Source organism: Onychostoma macrolepis, chromosome 06 (assembly GCF_012432095.1).
Source record: "Onychostoma macrolepis isolate SWU-2019 chromosome 06, ASM1243209v1, whole genome shotgun sequence".
Classification (NCBI taxonomy): Eukaryota; Metazoa; Chordata; class Actinopteri; order Cypriniformes; family Cyprinidae; genus Onychostoma; species Onychostoma macrolepis.
The window spans coordinates 17,836,956-17,861,439 of record NC_081160.1 but is presented as its reverse complement, the minus strand read 5'-3'; the positions used below and the strand labels follow the sequence as shown (position 1 = coordinate 17,861,439).

The 24,484-nt window shown below is 35.1% G+C and overlaps 1 protein-coding gene across 4 annotated transcripts in view; it reads left to right on the top strand.

Annotated features, from left to right (window-relative positions):
- Positions 1–24,484, top strand: part of pex5la (peroxisomal biogenesis factor 5-like a) — an 81,122-nt gene that overhangs the window by 29,609 nt on the left and 27,029 nt on the right. Inside the window, exons 2-7 of one of the 4 annotated variants that reach the window (XM_058778929.1) lie at positions 8,402–8,506; positions 16,554–16,665; positions 22,804–22,998; positions 23,309–23,426; positions 23,530–23,623; positions 23,847–23,876. In XM_058778929.1, the coding sequence (XP_058634912.1) occupies positions 8,402–8,506; positions 16,554–16,665; positions 22,804–22,998; positions 23,309–23,426; positions 23,530–23,623; positions 23,847–23,876 (654 nt within the window). Of the gene's footprint in view, positions 1–8,401; positions 8,507–16,553; positions 16,666–22,803; positions 22,999–23,305; positions 23,427–23,529; positions 23,624–23,846; positions 23,877–24,484 lie in introns of all 4 variants that reach the window. The other 3 variants (XM_058778928.1, XM_058778932.1, XM_058778930.1) reach the window with 3 other exon arrangements.

Below are 24,484 nucleotides of genomic sequence, written 5' to 3'. Positions count from 1 at the left end.
GCCACATAACAAGGGTTCGGTGAGTCAGATACAGTACATGAGGATGGCTTTAGGCAGCAAAGCCAGTTGAAAGAACACTTTACCGACCACAGCCAGCGTCAGTGCAAGGACATCTAGATGCCCACTGATTGCAGGGAACTTTGTCTCTTCCTCCAGCAAGGAAACTCAATGTCAACTGGAATGTCTGATGGTCAGATTTTGGTCGTTGCATATCAGTTGATTGTTAGGGATGTCTGACAACAAAATTTATTCTGCATGTTTGATTTAAATTAAATAGATCTGTTCAAATCTGAAAGGCAGTTCTATATAAAATTTTCCATTATGCCAGTCGGTGGCATCAAGTGACTGTCTGTGAGTGAATGAATCATTGATTCATTCATTCAACTGATTTGTTCAAAAATGCTCATTTAAATTAAGGAATTGTACAAGTGACTCCCTTTGTCCAAATATGCCATCTTCCCTATGACAAAAAGTACACAATGACTTATGCAAGACTCTGAAGTGCACATCAGATGGACACTTTAATATCTCATGAGGCCACAGGAGAGGAGGCGTTAATGGCAGTAAAGTGATGCAGTTGACGTTGTGAGTCGATGACAACGTGGTTGGATGTAGTGCGACTGGATTTCATTATACTACCCACATTCATTTTGGAAGCAGCTAATGTTGTATAAGTCTCTGAATCATTCACTCAACCAATTTGTTCAAAAACAATGATTCATTCAGGAACGAAACCCCACTACTGTGTGTTTCTCCGAAACGCACGTGGTTAATTTTTCTTTGTTATCGAACATATAAGCTACTCAGTATTAACTTCTTGTTTACTGAATTTTTTATTAAAATAGAACATCACGCCATTCTGTTCTTTCTGTTAACATCATAGGCTACAGAACAATCATTTTCAACCACAGCTTGCTGTCGAGAATCACTGTTATATATGATGAAAAAAAGAACAGAATGGCTGAATAATGATTTCAACATAATAATGAAATAAACCTTTGCTTAGATTGATTAGTATCAAAATAAATGTAATCAGGGATACTTTTCAACCCCCATATCTGAAACTTTGCAGGTGTACTAATCTATATCTCTGCATAAATTGGTCAGAAATTATCCCAGATTAGCAGAAGAATGTATTCCATCTCTGTTTAGTCCCTGAAACGCTCTAATTAGATCAGCAGCCCAAAGTGCTCCCAGCACAGGGAGAAAATTAAAATCATTAAATGAGCGGGAGTCCGCTGCATATTTAGGGCATAATTCTATGTGCAGCATGACGTACTGCAGCAGCTGCAAATTGGCATAAATGACCACATTGAAGAATTGTTTATATTTATAAAACATGACATGCAATCTCTCACAGCACTTCACTTTAATACCCTTTGTTAGAGCCAGCTGTGACTGTAGAGCACTGTGGATTGGCATGTTGAGGACAGCGGTTTGTATTAGGATGTAGTGGGTAATATACGTAAATACATGAGAAGCACCTCTGATACTGTCAAGGCAGTTCTAGCTCTGTGAGATTGGAACCTCTGCTGATACATCAGTCATAAACATTTAAAGGTGACAGGCAGGCGTGACGTCTGGCTTATGAATCAGATCCAGGAACTTTGAGCTGCCCTGAGGAGAAGAGCCTTTAGAATGGTTTTGTGGTCATGCAAGGTGCACCTCTATATTTCTTATCTAATAGGGATCTTGAAATTTTTCATACCATGCAATACTTTTTGATGTCCCTACCATAGGCATAACTCAGAATGTTTAAATAAGAAAATCATATTTGTTTTCTTTTATCACAATATCACAATTAAGTGAACATAAAGGTTTAATATATTATGTTTAATTATTTAATTTTTAAATGCACTATCGAAAGATGTTTGCATTTATTGTACATTATATTCCAATTATTAAGAAATGTTCTTCTTTTCCCCTTTTATGTAATTGAAAAGTTTCAAACAAACATGTTTTTGGGAAATATTGTTTTGAGTTTTCATATGTTTTTGATTTTTTTCCATCCTGTTGTAGACTTATTTAAATAAGCAAAAGTCATTTGTATGTTTTTTAATGGTAATTAATTTTTTCATTTTTATTTTAATCCACTAGTAGGTGACATTTATGGAGTAAAATTATAAGCACACTGAAACAAAACATTAAAACGGTTTTCACTGAGGAATTGCTGGTAAATTTCACCAAGAATTACAAAGAAACAGCAGGTAAGACATTGAAAAGACTAAAATAGCATTTTATTATAAAACTTACTCCAGCAATCTTTGTTTTATTACAGCTTTGAATTTCTTTTTACCATGTATTAGAATTGGATTTGATAAATTATGTGGAATTTTGTAGTAGTAGGGTCATTCCACGAAATTGGTGTCTTTTGCATCCCTTAGAAACAATCAAACATACAATTAAAATAACAAATAAATTGCAATTAAAAAAAACATAACAATACTATGTATTCTTTCATCAATATTACATCAAAAAAGAAAATCAAATATTATTAATAGCATTTTTGCTTTTGATTTGCTTTTCATTTGATGCTTATGACTTTTGATTTGCAAAATGAAAGCAAAATGATATAAAATTACATTTGCATATTTTTGTCTCATTGTTAAGCAACATGATGCAGTGTCAATAATGTTACCATTTTTAAAATGTAAATTTAAACAATTATTCATTACATTTAATATAATCAATATCTACAAGTAACACCCTTTCAAAGTGTACGGCATATGTTTTTGTGAACATGACTATTAGCAATTAGCAAATTAGTTTGAAATCGTCAAACCTGTTACTGTCAACCCGTAACCTTCTTTTGCCAGGTTTTGACATGTGGGTGACAGGAATTACATAGATTAGGTTTCACCCTGTTTTTAAAGATCGTCTGTGTAAAATTCAAACATTTTAAAGGTCACTCTCTGTATATTATTGAGGTAATGCCTATATATCATTCAGTGGCACATGAGCATCAGTTACATTTTTAGTTAGTATCATTGGTATTGTTACTATTACTTTTGTTGTTGTTAATGACCAGGATAGGATGATTAGTCTCAATAAAACTCTTTTTTCCCCTCATACCTCACTGTTAATAATGCATCCATGTTAATTCAATTACAAACAAGAGCAGCAAGGTGACTGCAGACCTTCACCCCAGTCTTGCAATGTTCAAGAAAGTCAAGATCTTGGTCTGGTTTCAGGTGATCTGGTTTCAAGATCTTCCTTGACTAATAATTGAACCAGATCAGTATATTTGAAGTTCTGTGAGGGGACACAGACAAGCAGATGGACGCATTATCTAATTACAATACCCTTAAGACATTAGCCCCTGGTTTCACAGACAAGGCTTAAGCCTAGTCCTAGACTAAAATATAAGTCTGAGCTGTTTCAACTGAAATAAACTTGCACTGACTGATCATCAAATATATCAGTGCCTTTGTTTTGTCTCAAGATACAGCCCAGTAATGTTTTTTCTTTTCTTTTCTAAGCATGTTTATAAAAATTACTTAAATTTCCTAATTGAACTATGGCCTAATACTGGTTTAGTCTAAGCCCTGTCTGTGAAACCGGGCCTAGATCTCTTAGAAATGTAATGCACTAAATCAACAATAAACTGACTATAACTGAACAATTTACTGTTTACTATTGTCATACAACTATGCCAAGTAAGTGCAAAACAATAATGCAATTTAAAATGGTAAAACTTTACAGTAATGTAAAGAAATATGTGTCCTGTCATCCCTGTTACCCTGTCAATCCTATTTCTGTCATCAATTTAAAAAAAAAAAAACAGTAAAAATTCTCCATTGTAACTTTAACTATATTTTATTTTGGACAAAGCCCTTTTTTAACATCTCTAGTGTAAAAATATATATTGTTCTTAATTGGTATGTAGTCACCCTCCAAAATTAGGATGTTCTTGGTCATCTGAATGACAAATATAAAACTATTTTAAAAAATGCTAAATTTGAAACAATCCCAGTGAAAATAGGGACTAAAATGCTGCTCATATTTATGAAAACTATCACATAGTTCTAATTAAACTATAGTATCTAGTAACGCTTGTGTCAGTAACAGGGTTGACAAAAATACTAAAACATGAGGTAGAAAAATAGTCATAAAATAATACATTACATAGCCTGAGATGGCACAGTGCAATTTCTTATCATTTTAAGGTGTCTTCATTTCATGGATATTTAAAAAGTGTTGATTAAACTTATTTTATTTTTTAATTTTTCCAAGTGCAAAAGGCACCGATTTTGTGGAATGACCCAGCAATTGCTTTGTTTCTAAAGTGTTCCATCATGTACCCTTTCAAAATATCACAATTAAATCATGTAACATGTCAAAAATATTACAATTAAATTAAGTTGAAACCATCATATACGATAACTAAATGAGAAAACTTTTTTTATTTTGTCACATTAACATTATTTAATCCATTAGGTATCATGATAATGAGTAAGAAATATCGCTCCATTTACTAATCTTACACTGTAAAAAGTGATAAGTTGACTTAACTTAAAAATATTGAGGAAACCCGTTGCCTTAAAATTTTTAAGTAAATGATAATTAAAAAATAAGTGAAGTGAATTGTCAAGTTCTTGGCAATTATTTACTTAATAATTTTAAGGCAACAGGTTTCCTCAATTTTTTTAAGTTAAGTCAACTTATCACTTTTTACAGTGTAGTTAATGTTAATTTATAGATTGTTAGTTTATGTAATTTCATATGCACATTCTTAAATTATACCTCTAGCATACAGTATGTATGCGTATGTGTGTGTGTATATACTGTATATATACGCAGTGACCCTAACAGCTAGTTCACTCAAAAAGTTTAATCTTCCACTTGACTTTAGTGGGTTTTTTAATAGGGTCCCTTGTGAGGGACATCTCCCAACAGTGTTTCTTCATTTCATAGCCGCAGTTTATTTTTGTTACAGGCCTTTCTTAACTGTCCCTGCTCATACAGACATGTTATATTAGAAGTAGCGCTGTGTTTTGTTCGCACATAATGGCTATCGGACCAGAGTCCAGATGATTCTCAATTTGTGGGCAGTCAAAGCTATTCGACATGACTGTTCTCTTTGAATCTGGGGGCAGATCCAGCAAAAGGACAGAGCCCTGCTAGGAGCCCAACTAAAGATGCATCAAACAGCAATGCATTATCCATGCTGCTGTTACATAATCAAAAGACTATGCAGGGTGCAAGCACCAGTTCTCCAGCAGTTCACCGGGTTGTCTACGATTTAGATTTTACATGAGAATGCCTTTTAAATTTAGTTCCAGTTTTTGAATTGATGCAGAATTTATATTTATATTATTTATATTTATTTTATTGACCATCACGGAAGAACACTTAATTTCTCTGAATGCACTAATATCCCTAAATCTTCCAAATGGAGCCAAACAACATTAAGCAGCTTACAACATTATTAAACATTTTTTTGTTTTGTCGCAAAACTTGTTTTGGACTAATGAAATTCCTCCTGCTGTGCAACTGTATTGCATTTCTTTGAATTGTAGTTCCATAAAATCTGGTTCCTCTCATTAGATATCAACTTTTAAATTCCAATTTATGAATTGAAACTTCTGAAATTCTTGTCACATGTCACAAACAGATTACTGCTCTCTTCCCAAATACTGCTTTGTAAACTAATTAAGTGAAATACATTCATTAAAACCCAAGCATTGTGCCTCCAAGATAATTTGCATATACAATGGTTTACAAATGAGTGAGAAATTTGTGAAACAATTTGGAAATGTGGCACATTGTGCAGGAGATGTTAATTTCCACATTGGCCTAAAAAGGTGAGATTACTACTGTTAAATCAACTGAGTGTAATTAATTACTTGAGATATCCTCTTTTTTGAGAAAGTGTTACAATGTAGCAGTATAAGATGTATTTTTACTCATCACAGAATCTATTAGTTCAGCACCACTGATATCAGCTGATACCAGGCACTTGTGAGATTATTTCCATCATAAAATGAGGTAATAGAAGCATTTCACTCCCTACCAGTTTATTTCCACAACTTATTTGTGTGCTTGTTTCACAAATAATGAGCCCTGAGACCCCAGACTTAAGTAATTTAATATTTGTTATGGAGTCTCAGAATAAGAAAGGTATTTCTATCTGATGCAATGTTAAACATTTTTAACTATTAAACATTTTTGAGCTTTGGGGTCTATTAGACCACAAACAAAACATTAATCTTGGGCAACAAGACAGACAAAGCCAGATGACGAAGAGAAATCGTGATGCAGAGAAGACTCTTACCCTTGTAAGGACTGCTTACATTTTTAATTAAAAAACACTTACACTTTATATCAGTCTACTAAGATGTAGAAGTTGGTCTGCAGACAGAAGTGTTTTTGGTCTCCATTAATAGCATTAAGTTCTCTGGAGAGATGTCTCTCAGGTCACATACACACAATGGCACTAGACCACTAAGACACAATCACAGGGTAGAGTGAATGAATTGAGCACTTCTCGTTTTAAGGATGACGACAGTGTGATTTAGAGAGAGAGATTACTTTTCTTATCTCTAATGGCAGAACCATGCTAGATTAGACCGTCAGGGAATACATTTTATCGAAAAGAGATGGCTGGAAAGTTTTAAGGTGTAAATTGTGTGAGGTTTTTTTTAATAGAACAAGATTTTGCAAAGATGCAGTATTTCATCTTTATGAAATCTAATGCCGAAGTCACCACACCAGACTAGAATTTGAAATATAGAAGTGGATGGTGTTTTATTCAAGACTGACTGGTCAAACTACATATGTGGCCAGATCAGATTTTTATTGCACAGCCATGCATGAGATTTTATCAATAGATGTTTCGCCATTGATTAAGTTTTTATGAAGGCAGTCCATATCTGCAGTTTAAATTTGAATGTAAAGCAGTAGAATGACAATTAATTGAATTTCAATTACAATTTTTTATTAGAATTAATCAGTAATTTGCTATGTTTATTAGACTTTTAATTAATTTGTCAAAAGCAACTTTAAATGTTGGCTTTACAAATCCTTGTCTGAAAGGGTTTTTTTTGGGGGGGGGGGAGTTCAAAACCTTCAATGCCTTACAGACAGAAAGAATGACAGAATGATTAAAAAAAAAATAGATAGATAAAACAATAGAAAAAATGACAGACTGGTGTTTTGGCATTTATTTTGTTTGTATGGAGGCAGCCAAGTAAAAGAAAGAGATTCTGTCATTTTTTAAATTTAAAACATTATAGGCTTTACAGGAAGAACAATCGATGGATGGATGGATGGATGGATGGATGGTTGGATGGATGGATGGATGGATGGTATTATTTTAGCAATGGACGTTTCATCATTGGCATCGATAGATTTGTGAGCAGCGTGCTGACACATAGCGCCGTTGTGCTATGGGCATCCCGAGTTCGAATCCCAGCTTGTGGACCTTTGCCGATCCTGTTGTATTTTAAAATTAGTAATTTTTGCTGTATTTTCAATTAGAATTGAATTAGTATTTGTCATTTTTAAGTAAAAAAAAAAAAAGCTAAATTTGTCAAGACAAACCTTGAATGAATCTGACAAACTTTAGCAATGAATGTTTTGCCATTGATTGTGTTTTTATGAGGGCACACAACGTAAGTACAATTAAAAATGTTCGATACATTTTGTAAATGATACTGTATTTTTTTATTATTATTAAAATTTAATTAGTATTTGTCATTTTTTAAGTAAAAAGCTAAATTTGTCAAGACAAACTTTGAATGTTGGCTTGACAAAGCCTTGTTTTAAAAACAAGTTTAAAAAGCATTTAAGTTTGAAAGTTTATAGACCTTAGGGACAGAAAGAACAGTATATAGATTGATAAACAGAACAATAGATGGATAGATACTTTATCCATACTTTTAGTTTTCTTTTTAGTATATCTGAGAGTTTAATTTAAGTGTAATTTCTCTGAACACTGCATTCCCTGCGTGTTAAGCCAAGCTGACTAGAGCTTGCCAATTCAGTTTAACCCATTATATAACTTGGCCTTGGAGCAATAGGATGCTGTCTTCTCCAGGGGTTGAATCCTCAAATGACTGACTGTTCAGACTGGCCATACGTCTCTGTCTCTGTAGCGCAGATAAAAGCAGTTGACTATCACTCACATGACTGCGGTGGCCTCTTTGTGATATCGCACTTCATCACGCAAAGTAAAACTGAGGGTGATGTGAGAAAGAATATATTGACACTCCATACAGCTGTTTTCATGTGTGGCTTCAGGCAGTGTTTCATTTTGCTGTGTGTTGTTGACGCTCAGTGTGATCATATTAATCTTATAGTATATAAATCATTGAGCCTTTAAGCACCATAGGACGAATAATACTTGGAATATCTAAATATTCTGTCCTGACACAAGTCGTTGTTGATTTCACTGTTGTAGGGGAAAGACTCTAGGGCTGCAGATAAGACCGTTGCCATGGTCCTGAAGGAGATACCCAATAAGGCGTCCTCAGAAGGCAAGCCCCTCCTCACGGTGACAAACAAGGTGGGCAGAACTACTGCAGCTACCGCCAGAGTCAAACAGCACATCCGTTCTTGCTGCATGGGAATGATAACCAACGACAAGGCTTTGACCATCACATGTCTAACCTCCACCTTTTAGCCTAACAAAAATAAAAATCACAGTGTTGTCTCTGCCATCACAAATTTCTAACTGACAGCACAACAGCGAACACAAGCTTTTTTATTTCATTCAGAGCAGCTCTGTGGGGTATAAAATTGAGCCTTTCACATCAGGTAAGGCTTGTCACAGGAAATAGAATGGGGACAATAGAAATGAGCATTTCAGAAGGACACATGGGACACATATGGATTTAAATCTTAGCTTTAATGTTTAGTGAGGGTGAAGGATTTTTTTGCAACAGCCACAATATAGATTACATATTTAAGCTATGGAAACACTTCACCACATACTTCTAAATTGTAATATACCTCGTAAATTTGATATATTTAACATTGGTTTACATATATTGTATATAGAAATGCACAATATATCAGTACTATATCAGTTAAGGTTATCATCAAGGTTATTTTAGTACAATTAAGATATAAATTTTTATTAATGTTTTGAATTATTCTTTTCTTCTGTTTTGATTTTATTTTAAGGTTTAGTAATTTTTTTGTGTTTTTGTCATTTTTCTTAGTTTTAATATGCTTAAAGTTTTCATTCAGTAGATTTTAATTTTAGTGATTTTAGTCATTCAAATAATTCAAGATAAATTCAATTTTCCTTGGCAACTAGCAGAAATAAAAGTTATATATGAGGAATATATATATCAGTATATATATATATATATATATATATATATATATACTTTCAGATAATGCAACAAGTAAGAAAATTGTTTAATTGTTTGAATTGTTTTAGTTTTAGTTAACAAACCCTGGGTATCAGTAGATATTTGATATTTAGATTACTACTGCTTTCATCAACACTCAGTAAATTATTAACATAAATGTAATCTTTAGCAAATCTCAAAAAAGGATATTCATTTTCATATTGTACTTTTTAATGTTATCATGTCTATATTCACCTCACATCACAATCATCAAAATAATCAAAATTTGTAATTTAATTATTATGGAATTGCAGATTAATGTAATTTAAGACAATTAAAGTCATTTTAATGGTGTTGCATCTCTAATTTTACATGCATCAAACTACATGATATGATAGCAAACAAATTTATTTGATGCTGGAACTTTTCTTGCAAAAACACATTTCCTTGCTTTTATAAAGCTGCTGTCACAGCTTTATAGCTCATCTTGTTGTTGCCTGTGTGGTCTGTGGCTCATTCTGTGTTTAAATCTTTATAGTTGTGTGTATGTGTAACACTATTGTCTGCGTAGTTAAAGTCTGTGTGTTGCATTGATGCCAGACAGATTCTGAACTATTCAATAATAATTGCATTACATTAAGCTTTTGTAGCGCTCAACTGTTTTCCACTTTTCCTCCACCAGTCACTAAATGACAGATGATTCAAATATGCCTTTGCAAAGCATTTTGTGGTTAGTTTTGTAATCAGTCGACAATCAATAGACCAGTGACCTGAAGAAAGCCAACTGCACTCCTTTGCTTTGTCCATAATAGCGTGAAGGTTAGTTCGTTTTCAAATTGGGTGAGATCGAACACGGTATGTGAAGCACAGCATCATTCCTCTGTGTAAAGTCTTGTCAATACTGATGCTAAAGTGTTATCAGATCAATACTTTCCTATTTACCACGATGTGGAACCTGTAGTAACAATTATGAAATGATGAAGTTGATTTCACTGATAAAGTTTAGTTGTCATTCAGTTAGGGTATATATATATATATATATTAGGATATTTATAGAAAGCCTGAATAACGTTCTGTTGAGAAATTACTGCTTCTTAGTCTCTGTGTCCCTGAACAATTTAAAACTGTGGATATTTAAACACCTGCCGTCACTTCAAGTGAACTGCATGACTTAACGGGTAAACTCTTTATGTGAAGAAAAAGATTTTATAATTAGCCAGGAACACTGTGTGAGTGACAAATAAGAAGCAGCTTTTTTAACTTGATTGAAAACAGAGAGAACCAGGCATTCTTATTTACACTTCTGATTGTTTTTCAATATTTAACTTGCTTGTGTTGCGAAAACACTGGTTCAAATACCATATCAATTATGCAGTTAATTGTACTGACCTCACACACAATTTAGCACAATTTAAAATAGTGGTCTTCAACATGGTATATGGCTTTTACAGCAAACTACCTCTGAAACTCATTTCTTCATACATAATGCAGTTGTGTATGTTTGTGCTGTTATTTATAACACTAATAATTGCCTCACATGAGCTTATACCTCCCTCCCTAACTCTCCCCCTTAAGACTCCCGCTAGCTAAACTGGTTCCAGGTTCCCTTGACAACAATATCTTGGAGTTGTCACCAGGAGCTAAACCCACATGACACAATTAGTTGAAGTTTTCCATGACATAATTCAGGACTTGCCCTCGGGCTCAAACACAAAGACAAAAGTGAGGAGGTACAAAATGCTTGTGTTGTGATCAAGGTGTAGCTGAGAACAACTGAAGAAAATTCCTTTTCATATAGATAAAGGAATCCCTGAGAAGTCCATCGCCATTATTTTTTCGTACGTATTCAATCAGTTTATTCTGCTATACAATTACTGTACAATTTGCTGTGTCTTGAAATGGTAATCAGCATTCACAGGGCTAAATGTAGTTTAGTACCATGGGAAGATGGGACATCAGAAGCACAATGAATCTCAGAATAGTACATTATGCACTACATGAATAATCAAATCCTAATTAAAACCAAACTATGTGACCTTGATGTTCAAGTCTTGGCTGAATATAATGTAATATCATTTATAATGAGCTGCATGACTGTATTTCACACTGTCAATGTATTATTTTACTTAACAATGCTTTTATGTTGTATCTTTTGAGGGACAATTGTCAATGCATGGATTCCTTCAAATTATGAGGAACAGATTGCAGAGAAACTATGCACACTCATTTGTAATGGGAATAAGAGTTCAAAATGTAAGCAGAAATATTAAAATGTTTTCAATACTGTAGGAAGGTTTAAATTAAATAAAAACCAACCCAAGGAGGTAAAGGCGTCATGCTTCTATTGGCTATTATTATTCAGTGTCTATTTCTGCGGATTATCGTTACGCCTGTAGATGGCGACAGTCTTTAAGAGCCACTGAATCATCCATTCAACCGATTTGTTCAAAACACTGATTCATTCAGGAACAAAAAAAACCCCACTATTGATGTTGCTCAGGGATGTAGCTGTTGATTCTGTAATTATCTTTTGTTTGGAATTACTTTTAGTGGCAGAGCAAAAACAGACCAAGCAACTTGCAATAGGCTAATGTTACATTGTGTAAAATGTAAGTATTAACTTAAGAACTATAGCACTCCATATCATTGCTTAATTGGCAAATTTACCTGCACCTATTTTTACATGCAACCTACTAAAATAATAACATATTTTTAGATATTCAACAAGGTAAAAATGCTAATTACTGCCTTTAGTGGCTTTCTCTGTTTTATTCTGAATGCAATGACAGATGCTGTGCGCATGTGCAGAAATTAGTTTGAAATTTATACAGGTGTGAATGATTATTTATTAACGGGTTGCAAAGTTTAGGATACCTATAAAGAGTATTTTCGAATAGTAATAAGAATCTGCAATAAGATTAAATAAAATAAGTGTGTGAAAACCTACTTAAAAGGTGCAATTAGTTCTTTATCTAGCATTAGCTTCTGTTCTGCCATCTATTGTTAGTTTTATGTAAATTACACGGATAGTTTTAGAGGGCAGTTTAAACATTAATTAATTCTCTTACCTTTCCAACACAAATAAGCAACTTGGGCGTCACTATTTATTTATTTTCTTCAGCATCATTCCATCTTGTTTCTGCTGCTGTGATGTTTACTCTCATTTTTGTCTTTGTTGGTCTTTCTGTCTTCTGGCTTCATACTTTTGTTTCATCTGTAGGTCACACAATTAGAAGCACGATAATATGTAACGATAACTGTCTAATTTTCGTTTTTACACTACGCTACTATCGTATCTTCAGAGGCGGCAGCCAATGAGCACAAGGATTCTCTCCGACGTTTAGTTGTCACGTCATGGCGACCTGGTGTTCATACATATGTAAAACTATTTTTATAGAAAACTTTAATGAGTACAGTCTTCATCTCATGTGAGTGTACGCTATTCAGATAACTTTGCACAGAAGCATTTTATTTCCTAATGTGTAAAACTTTTTCAATTAGCATCAAAGTAATAAATGCACCTTTAACTATAGACAAACCAAATTTTATCTTGACAGAACAGCCAGGTAACTCCTCTGTCAACCTGCCTTCCATTGAAATAATCAGAGTTAATAAAAAAGTCTAACTTTTCTGCAACGTGACTGCAGTTATCTGCTCTAATTACAAGAATGAGTTTTGTCCCCTTAATAATTCCTATTAATGTCAGCAACCCATTTGTGCCTAAAGTGAAAAACATTTTTAAACTGAATACAGGGGAATCTAATTAAACAGTAGAGCCCAAAATATTTCCAAAATAAGTCTCCCCCTCTCATTATGGCCCTTGTTCTGCTGGCATTCACAAGGGAGGAAGTTATGCTTTTATAACAAGTCTTAGAGGGGCAAATTAAAAGTGAGCCCCAAATCCAACTCAGCCATATAATAAAACATCCAGACCGAAGATGCTGTTACATCACCTAGCCTGACACTTCAAATGATTGCTGATCAGCAAATCTGCTGTTAAATAAGACTATATTTCTGCATATGTTTTTTTTTTTTCTCTTTTTTTTTCTATCAAATGCAAAAGAAAGATGCTAGGCAAAGACAACAGTTTGAAGACAGAGTCCCATCATTTCTTGACTTCCATCAAAAATGTAGAAGGTGTTGTAACAGCAGGAGTTCAGCTTGGGTAAGATCAGACATTCCAGCCAGCAAAGGAATAAATCTCCTCCCTGACGCCAGCAGAGCCAGAGATGTCTGTGCAACCCAATTAAGACTGCTGGGTCAGCGTTCTGGCACAGACTCTCACAACAGGAATGTTCTCCCAAGCGCTCTGGCCAACATACACTGCTCGTGTTATTCATGAATATTCAGTATTTATTTCAAAGCTTCTGTCAAGCTACTGTACGAGGAGATCACAAACCTTCGTACAGTTTGAAAGTAGGATATACACCAGAAAATAGTCAAGTACAGCCAGTTTTTGCTTAGAGACGTATAATCCATTTTTTCATTATTATTAATGAATTTTTTTTTTTTCTATGTCCATCTCTAAATTAATTCCTGCTGGACGTTTATCTCTGTGGTCTTATTTAAGCCCCGGACAAATTAAAAAGACATTCGAGGGGAAATGCAGCAGCCCTCAATTAAGCTAGTCTTGATAAGGTCAGAGTTTTTAATCAATTTGCTTTAAATGATAAACATGCAACAGTCCATTAATTTAAGCAGCGTTGCTTGAAGGGCCTGTTGTTGTTAAGCCCGTATAGAGGATATGTGAATGTGACGTGAAATTACATGTGTCCTGTTTTACAACCAGCAGCGTTCTGATGACACAGCCCTGTAATAAGTATCTTTGCACTGTTTGCAGGAAACAAATGTCAGCAACATGTAAACCAGGGGTGTTCTAGCCTTTCATCCATACTGGGTCACAGAGGGGATTCTCACCCAGGGGAATTTGTTCGCAAAAACAGCTTCAAAGTATTAATAAATGCAGGTGACTTTCAAAGCAGCGTATTTATATTTTCTTGAGTACATTTGTGTAGAGTCAATACAACTTTGGGTTACAGATACTTTCATCAGTTCAATTTCATATCTACAACATAATTCTTCACTGCAAGCTACATATACAATACTGTTCAAAAGTTTGGGTCAGTAAAATTAATTATTTTATTGGTCACACTTTATTTTAGGTGGCCTTAACTACTATGTACTTGCATCAAAAAATAAGTACAATGTACTTATTGTGTTCATATTGTATTGCAAAACACTACTGCTGCTATTGAGGTGGGATACGGGTAAGGTTAGGGACAGGTTTGGTGGTATGGGTAGGTTTAAGGGTGGGTTAAGGTGTGAGGGATGGGTCAACAGTGTAACTATAAATGTAATTACAGAAATTAATTACAGATGTAACTACATATAGGTATTTAAAAAATATAAGTACAATGTAAAAACATGTATGTACACAATAAGTGCATTGTACCAAATGATTCATTTAAATGTAAGTACATAGTAGTTAAGGCCACCTAATATAAAGTGAGACCCTTTTGTTCAGCTAGGATGCATTTAAAGAAAAATGATGGTATAAACATTTATAATGTTAAAAATAATGCTGTTATTTTGACATTTCTATTCATCAAAAAATCTGGAAAAAAATGCACCACTGTTTCCACAAAAATTATATGCAGAAGAACCATTTTCAACAATAATAAGTAATTAAAAAATAGCTAAAATGCTATTCCAAATAGCATTTCTGATTTCTGAAGGGTCATGTAATACTGATAACTAGTGTAATAACTGAAAATTCAGCTTTGACATCAAAGAAATAAATTAAATTTTAAAATATATTAAAAATAGAAAACACTTATTTAAAAATCTAATAATACTTCACAGTAATACTGTTTTTACTGTATTTTTGACAATTTTACTGGCCCCAAACTTTCGAAAGGTAGTGTACCTTTGCAAGCTTATTAGCAAATGTATGGACACAAAAATGAATAGTGTCTACTCATTAACTCTGTATCTATCCCGCTACATTCGTTCACAGCGTGTTTAGTAACTTTTGACCTTCAAAGCACTCAATACAAACATCACATTTACCCCCAGCGTGTTGTTACTGGTGGATATGACCATAACCATGCGACTTTTAAAAACGACCTTACAGACAGAAACCCAGGTATCAAATTAGCACTGAGCAAAATAATATATTCACATATATTCACATACATCAATTCTAAGTAGCTACTTATTCACACATTAGCAAGCGTTAGCTTGGTAGCTAGCTGCTTCCAGTCGCATAAGCAAATCTGAAAAAAGAGAGAGAAGGGAGAAGGAGATATATACAGTTAAAAATGTTTGCCTCAGCTGGTGTGATCAGTTTTTATGCCTTAAATAATATAAACATGGAGATTATAAAATCAAATTAATTGATTCACCTGTTTCTCAGGTCACTATATGGTCCCACTTTAGACAATAAAATTTTACTACAACAGAGAAAAATTTGACTAGAACTTAATCCTAAAGATTCTAATGCCACCCTTATATGGACTTACAAATACACTTGCCTTTATTTTAGTATGTGCGATATGTAGTAAGAAATTAATGATTTTAACCACGTTGAGAAGACAGATTAAGCATCAAGCATCCCTTTAATCTTTTCACTAAAGGATTACATTTTCAAAAGAGATGTAGTTATGGCTGAAAATGCAGATTTGCTGTAGCCATGCACTGCCCACAAAAGTGCTCTCCTCCGATGAGACTGTGACATGGCTGAATGAACACTATGAGAACAACCAGATGATGATTGATGTGTTTTTTCCATTCTGTTAGACACAGGGCCACCTCTATGCCAGTCTCTCAAGAGAACATACACACATTCTGTCACATAGTACACATAGTGCACCAATGAGGGGCTTTATAAAGACAGCCTCACACCTTGTCATAATTACTTCCATACACAATTATGTTCTCTGAAATGGAAAAACAAGCACGACACATACTATTTGTGATTTTACTGGGCTGCTTTCCCTCTGTTTAAGTGAGAAAAGGAGGGAGAAACATCCTCAGGCTTGGGACGTTTGCGAGAGGGGGGCAAGGTGAGAATTGTCATCTCAGTCCTGTAAATAGGCAGCAGCTGAAAGGGTGGTGACTACCAGTGTTACCAGTCACATGCAGAGATGTCATGGTGCAATGGAGGCTGCCTGGCTGCAACTAAAGCAATAGGAGAACAGGAGGCCAAGTGCATTAATGTAGATCTCATCACACTCTTCTGCTTGATTTTTTCAGCTGGTGAGTGAGCAACAAGAGAGCCGTCCCTTGCTGAGCCCTTCCATCGATGATTTCCTTTGCGAGACCAAGTGTGATGGAGCTGCCCGCCCAGTAACCTCCAACACAGCAGGTACCACAGATACCGACCTTCCCATACTTCCTCAACTATTCTGCTTCTGCACTGTACTATGCTCCACTACACTGTACTATTATACTATAATTCTGACGTTTCAACATCTTTTCATTTACAATAGGATTTGATTTTAAGAACCAAAAACAAGTATAGTAGACGAATTGAATTTGAGCTTTTATACTAACATTCAAAAGTTTGTGGTCAGTAGGGTTTTGTTTATTTAAATTAATGCTTTTATTCAGCAAATATTAATTTAATTGATCAAAAAGTATAGTGAGGACTTTTACATTGCAAAAAACAAAAAAACTCAATGAATGCTACATTTTTTGAATAAGTGCAGTTCTGTGCATGGTTTTATTAGAAAAATATTAACTGTGTTAGTAATAATATGTTTTTCTTGAGCACTGAACTACCATTTTACAATGATTTGTGAAGGATCATGTGACACTGAAGACTGCTAAAATTCAGCTTTGACATCACACAAATAATATACATTTTAAAATACCTTAAAATAAAAACAGTTGGTTTAATTTGTAATAATATTTCACAACATTACTTTTTACTGATCAGATAAATGTTTGGGCGAGCATTAGAGACTTTCAAAAACATTTTAGAAATCCTACCAACCCAAACCTTTGAATGATAGTGTAGGCCTACAATGAAAAGAAAAAAAAAATAGTTGTCCAGTCATTTCTCAGCATGCATGCTTGTTCAAAAGCGAATAGGAGAAACTGTAACACTTAATGGAAACTAGAAATGGCCCAGCCTAAAAATACTGTTTTTGTGCATGATTTGAACTAAAATAGCACAGTTTATGATACCAGTTTTGTTCAATTTTTATTCCTGATTGAAATTCAAATAGATGTACTTGCATGCCTGATGGCATTACGAAGATGGCTGCTGAGTTGAATGACTTTAAAATTAACCGTTTATTAATCTAAATAGGTAATTTTCAATTCAATCAAGACATTTACTTAACATAAGTACATTAATGAAACAAAAGGCATGCAAACTGATGCCTTAACAAACCAATCAAAATTCAACATTAAAGATAAATCTGTAATATTTTTGAGTCAATATTACAGTAATATGGCAAATGTCAATGGTGGCTGCTAACACCAAATATTGCTCATTCTTAAGTTTCTACCTACTTAATTCCTCACAAATGTCATCTGTATTACTTACGTCTTCACCACTGATTCGCAGAGCAGACAGACACATTACTAAATGAGAAAGTAAGTGGCCTCTTACTGCATAGCAGCTGCATTACGTGAAATTCACACTGAGAGGCTAAGCAACTAAAACTGTATTTATTTCACTCGCACACTCACTTGTCTACACCACAAAGCAATTAAAACAATCACTCCTACTCCCTATAGAGTTTCTTGTTTACTTTCTGATTGTGGAAAACAGCATATTCTATTTACCAACAGATTATATTTGGAGGATCTTTCGATTGCTTGTAATAAAGCAGCAGTGTGTTAATTACTGTGCCTTTGAACATAATGTGAACTGAGGTTCAGAATTTACCAGGCAGAACTTTCTGCAATCAAAATGTCACAAAATACTTACTTCACAGTATGAAAGATTTTCAGTCTGTCAAACAAATAGTAAAAGCGTCAGTTATTGATCTATGTGCAGTTGAGTATGCCTGACATGAAATGTGAAGCCAGAGTCAATTTCCAAGTAAACACTGCATTGAAGTCATAGTTTCTTGTTGGTACCACTCTAAATATTTTTTGCGTAATGTTTATTAATATGATTGTATACATTTATGCTTAATTATACTAAATTCTTAAACTAAAAATGTAAGAAGAATTTAAATGATTAGAGGAACACCAGGCTTTTTTAAAACAGTGTCTGTAAAAGGAATGGAGCTGATTATAGAAATTTATATTCAGGTCTTTAATGGGAACTGCCGTAATCTTTAGAAGGAACGCTTCTGAATTCAATTATTATTCTCTGGCAGATTCTCCCGAGTGAGCTTTTGATTCATTTTTCATTTTAGTAATAAAAAAATCACGACTTGCTTTGGTTTCAGAATCTTTAGACTATTGTATTATCAAAGCGTCAGGACTCCTGTGCTTCTTTCTTTAAGACAACTTATGAGATTCAAAGCAAGACGTATGTTAAACCACAAAACGTTCATTTCTACATCTTAAGCATCTACAAACAGAGTACAAACTGTGAAGTCATTGAATTAAATAATAATAATAAGCCAACAATGTGTAGGATCGTGTAAAAACCTAAATCTAGATATATTTTTACTCATTATAACAATTTCAGTACCACATTTACCAGTGGCTTGTCAGCTTATTCTATGCGCAAATGTTTATCTGCTTTATCATTTTGACATCAAAACCAGAGAAAAGGTAGATGATTTTAAAATGTCATGTTAACATAGTTTTCGTCTGTTTGCCAGTTTTTTTATGATGGGTTTTGAGTTTTAAATATTTTTTGATATTTTTAGAATGAGATTTTTGATAGTTGAGTCAACATTACCTTCGATTTTTCCCTGTCTGTTCATTTATTCAAAAATAAACACGTCTTCAAGGTGAAAGAAAAAATATTTTATTATTTATTATTAAATATATAAACGTTTTTCAAAACAAACATGAATGCAAAGTGTGCATTTCTAGAACATTTGATCAAATTAGTTATTAATTTTATAACTTCTTAAACATCATTCCTTTTCTGTCATTGACCCAGTTATCAATGTTTTATTGTTCATGTGAATGCAATGATTGTGAAACTTCTTGATTACATTGATATCTGAGGTTAATGCACTGTAAGCTTGGTTTAAAGTAAAGGGCTTTAGAAAATCTCAAAGTCTTGAGAGGTATTTGGCGTCCAGGCTGGTCTTTGTGTGGTCGGCAGAGACAAAAGCATGTGGTGGTAACCTGGTTTCAGCTCTGATGTTTGTGCCAGATTTCAGAAGGTGTGCTGTCAAGCACTCAGGGCTTGGATCAAGCATCCTCAATGTTGGCATCTGCAGTACTGACCCGCATGGATATTTTGTCTACCATGTGGTTATGAAGACCTCTGTTCTGCAAGCCAGAAGGGAACAGGAAGGGGGTAGAAGCCGTAGAATATGTCCAGAGTGTCTGTTCTTAAAGTTCACGTATAAGGGGGGTTCAACCATCTAAAAGTTTTATGCTTTAATCTCACCTAATCAGAAAGCTGACTACATTCCCTCTGAATATTGAATGAACACATTCTTCTCAAACCTTCATCCTCTGCAGCAGAGCACAGTGTTCTGTAGAGAGTGTTCTTGATGAAGTGTATATATATATACACACACTATATCAAACGCTCTTTGTTCTCTTGGAGAGGAACATGCAACATCAAAGATTATTTGACACTGGCCCCTGAGCTGTCGGAACTGCCTGCTGTCTTTTATTGCTGTGACCACGCAGGTAGATAAGTGCCTAGAGCAATAACTAAGCTAGGATGTGTTATTCTGTGTTTTTTCTTTCCTTTAAACTCTGGTCTTTTGGCTTAAGTGCTAATTTGAAACTGAGCAAAAACTTGCGAGCTCACATCAGTTCATGATGGTAGCTCCCAAAGGTTAATGTTTTTTAATCCGTTGAAGACACAAGAGATGGATAAGGGATGAGAGGATGTTGATGCTTTCACACTAGCACTGTTGGTGCACACCCGGGTTTGACTGATGTCAGAGTTCAGTTCGTTTGGAAAATGTGAACATTGTTTTCTGAACTCGGATACGCACCTGTGAACCGTACAAGTCTAAAATGAGTGGTCTGGGGTATGATTCATGCAAACTCTGGTACAGTTCATTTCTGGTGTAAATGCAGTTGTACTAAATCACAAAAGTGAACAGCTATTGATGACGTATGAATTGGTCAAACTGTATATTTGTTTTTTCACTTTCCTGACAACTATGACTGATGCGCTGAAAGCATAGACAGCAACACAACTACCACGTTCAAGGCCCAGAAAGGTAGTAAGGACTTCGTTAAAATAGTCCATGTGACATCAAAGGTTCAACCTTAGGCCCTGTTTACACTAGTGCGTTTTCGTTTTAAAATGGCGTTTTAGAATGAAAACAATCAGCGTTTACACTGGCGTTTCCGCTGCGTTTCAGAAACGATCTCCGTTTACACTACACAACCGAAAACGCATGTCACGTGACCATTCATGCAGGTACGACCATAGATATGTATAGGTAGATCCCTATTATTTAGATCGCGGCCGCATCTGCGTGCTTGGAGCGGTCGAATGGGGAATCTACCCATACGTCTCTATGGGTACAATACAGAGCGTTCTGTTATTGTTTACACGGTCGTCAAGGATACGCAGAGAGAATGTAACGTTTTGGTCCGTTTACACTGAAACGCTACCCCGGAGTTTTCAAACTAAAACTGGTTTCTCATGCTTTTTCAAAAGTCTCCATTTTCGACCTTGAAAAAGCCGGAGTAGTGTAAACGATAGGTGTATCCGTAACAAAAGTTATGTGTTTTAAAACAAAAACGCACTAGTGTAAAAGGGGCCTTAATGTTATGAAGCTATGATAATACTTTTTGTGCACATAGAAAACAAAAATAATGACTTTATGCAATAATTTCTTCTCTTCCGTGTCAGTCTTCGACCTCCATTCACGAGAGTACATATGCATGTGTGCATTCCTCTACTTGCAAACAAGACACAGCACATCCAGGTTGAACATCAGAACATGCACAAAATGTATTCTTGTAGCTTCATAAAATTAATGATTTTGAATGTATTAATGAATGTAGCCCATGATTTACTCACCCTCAAGGCATCCTAGGTGTATATGACTTTCTTCTTTCAGACGAATCCAGTCGGAGTTATATTAAAAAATGTTCTGGTTCTTCCAAGCTTTATAATGGCAGTGGGTGGATGTTTTCGTTCAGCAGTCCAAAAGAAGTACAATATAGTGCATTCAGTAATCTGTAACTTCCACTAACTGTTGTACGCACGTTCACGAGAGAGTGTCTTTCTGGCGGATGACGTAGGACGTATGCGTAGCGTATGCACCAATGAGAAGTGACGAACGCAGAAGCGCAGAGGAGAGGGCAAAACAAAACACCGGTCTCGAATTAGAAGTGCAAAACGAGGATTTGAAAAGAAAAATGTCAGAAGATTTCGATATAAGCCAAGAGGAGACTGGTTTTCCTTTGCTAAAGTAAGGAAACTCGCGAGACTGGCATATTCTCACCGGTGCATGCGCTATGCATACGTCATACGTCATACGCCCAGAACGATCTTCCGCGTACGACAGTTAGTGCAAGATAGTGAAAACGGTTTAAATATGTATATTTTTCTTACAAAAAAAACGCATCGATTCGCTACAGGAGACCTTTATTCACCCCAAGGAGCCATGTGAGGCATGTTTTATTATGGATGGATGTGCTTTATTGGACTTCTTTTTGACCGTTGAACAAAAACACCCACCCACTGCCATTATAAAACTTGGAAGAGCCAGGACATTTTTTAATATTACTCTGATTGGATTCGTCTGAAAGAAGAAAGTCATATACATTTAGGATGCCTTGAGGGTGAGTAAATCATGGGCTTATTTTCATTTTTGGGTGAACTAACCCTTAAGATTAAGCCATTGATGTCACATGGACTATTTTAACGATGTCCTTACTACCTTTCTGGACGTTGAACGTTGTAGTTGTGTTGCTGTCTATGCAGGGTCAGAGAGCTCTCAGATTTCATCAAAAATATCTTAATTTGTGTTCCAAAGATGAACGAAGGCCTTAAGGGTGACACGAGGGTGAGTAATTAATGACAGAATTTCTGTCTTTAATCGATTAAGTTATTAACTGATTTTCTGGGTGAACTATCCCTTTAAGCGTTTGTTCTATCCCGCTATTTACAGTCAGTAAGCAAATGGCGCATGGAAGTTCCTTGACAATGAGGCATACATATTGTTGATTTCTTCTGTGGTGAAATGAGCTGCCAACCTTCACTCAATTTGAGACCCTCATAACTTATAACATAGATTATACTTAAAACTTGGCATTGGCCAGGAGATGTATCCCACATTTTCATAACCACTGAAACCTCTGGAGGGACAAGACAAACAAAAGTGGGTATTTTTTAATTTAATTTTATTTGTTTGTTTATTTTGCTTCCTATGTCCAGTACTGTCCTCCTCTCTGGACCTGCTGGATCTGAGTGAGCCTGGTGAGAGAAGACACAGCAAAGACAGGAAGAGCCCTCTTTCTTCTAAGGGCACACCGTACAGGAAGAAGCCCGATGAAACAGAGCTGATCCAAGTGGATGTTGAACAGAGTATACCCTGTTCCCGCACACCTGAAAAGATTTCATTGGACTCAGGTATTAAGTGTCAGCTAAAGTGAAAGGCTGTTAAACTGAGAAGCACTCTTGCAAATCAGCCAAGGGAAATCAGATGTTTACACAAATGAAACTGTGTTTTTCATTACATTAACTGAACAAGTTCTGTAACGGAAAGTACTTTTTTAATAAGAAGAACATTACAGGTTTGCATATCGTTATGTAGTTGCCCTCTTCAATACGTGTGTATACTGCATATTCTTCAAACTGTGGTGTTGCTTGTGTTTTACTTGGGTTGCAGTATGATAATATATCTCTGTCAAACAACATGGCCTCATTTTGTTTACAGTAGCAGTTCCATCTTCTTTGGACAAATGGGAAGAACTCAACCCACACCCGGAGCGAAATGGTAGCAGAAAGTGGAAACTTGAGAGAAGACGTTCATCAAAAAATTCTGGTGAATTTGTGTGGTAAGTCGCTGTTCTAAAAATTAGTATGAAAACACACACTTTCTGGATATCTAAAAGATATGAATACCTTTTTTCACATCAATTTCTTATGATATAACCTCAGGTCTATGGATTGCAAAACTCAGCTAGACACTGCCCCCAGGAATTCCCTGGAGGTCAATAATAAAGTAGAAGCGGAAGCCGTGCCAGTAACTCAAGTAAGTGCAACACCGAGCAACACTTATCACTCTTTTTATGAGTCATGATCATCTGTGCACATGTGTCAGTGACTTTCATGTTATTTCCCACATGTCCCACTCGTTGTAGTTTTATCATATTACTGTAAGTCCATACACTTTAACCTGTGAATGGTTTGTTTTTTTAGCCACGCAGTACATTGTGGAACATTCTGTGCTAACATCTAGAATTCTTTATTTTCAGCTCAACAGGCAATATGTTAGTGGAAGACATGTAAGCCTCTCTGTGCACTCTTTGTATGAATCGCTGAATGGTCTATGCATTTGCACCATGGCAACAGCATCACCACAAATTCAGTACAAAAAAGACCAAACCATTTTACCAATAATTCATGGCAAGTAATGAACTCAAGTGACGTCCTCACGGCAGGTCACAGTTTGCAAGGATTTTCAAATTTCTTGTGGTGCTACAGGGTACAAATGTTACACGCTTCTCCCCTCAGTGAAGCATGCAGGTCTGTTGTATTGCTATCTATCATGATTAGATAATTATTAAATTAATTATTGACCAGCCACTGGTCAATATGAACACAGGAGGTTGTATAATATTCCTCAAGTTTGCTATTGGAAAAGCATAAATGAAATTACACCAGATATATGGTGTCCAGCAGTGGGTGTGCAGTGTCTCCTCTAGTGCCTTTGATTTGCTCATCACGTTTATAGTCAGGTTATAAAATGTCATGTGGTGTGACTCTCCAAAAATGTATCAATACACTATTGTTCAAACGTTTGGTGTCGGTAAGATTTTTAAAATGTTTTTGTCTCATATGCTCACCCAGGCTACATTTAATTGATCAAAAATACAGTAAAACACTAACAGTA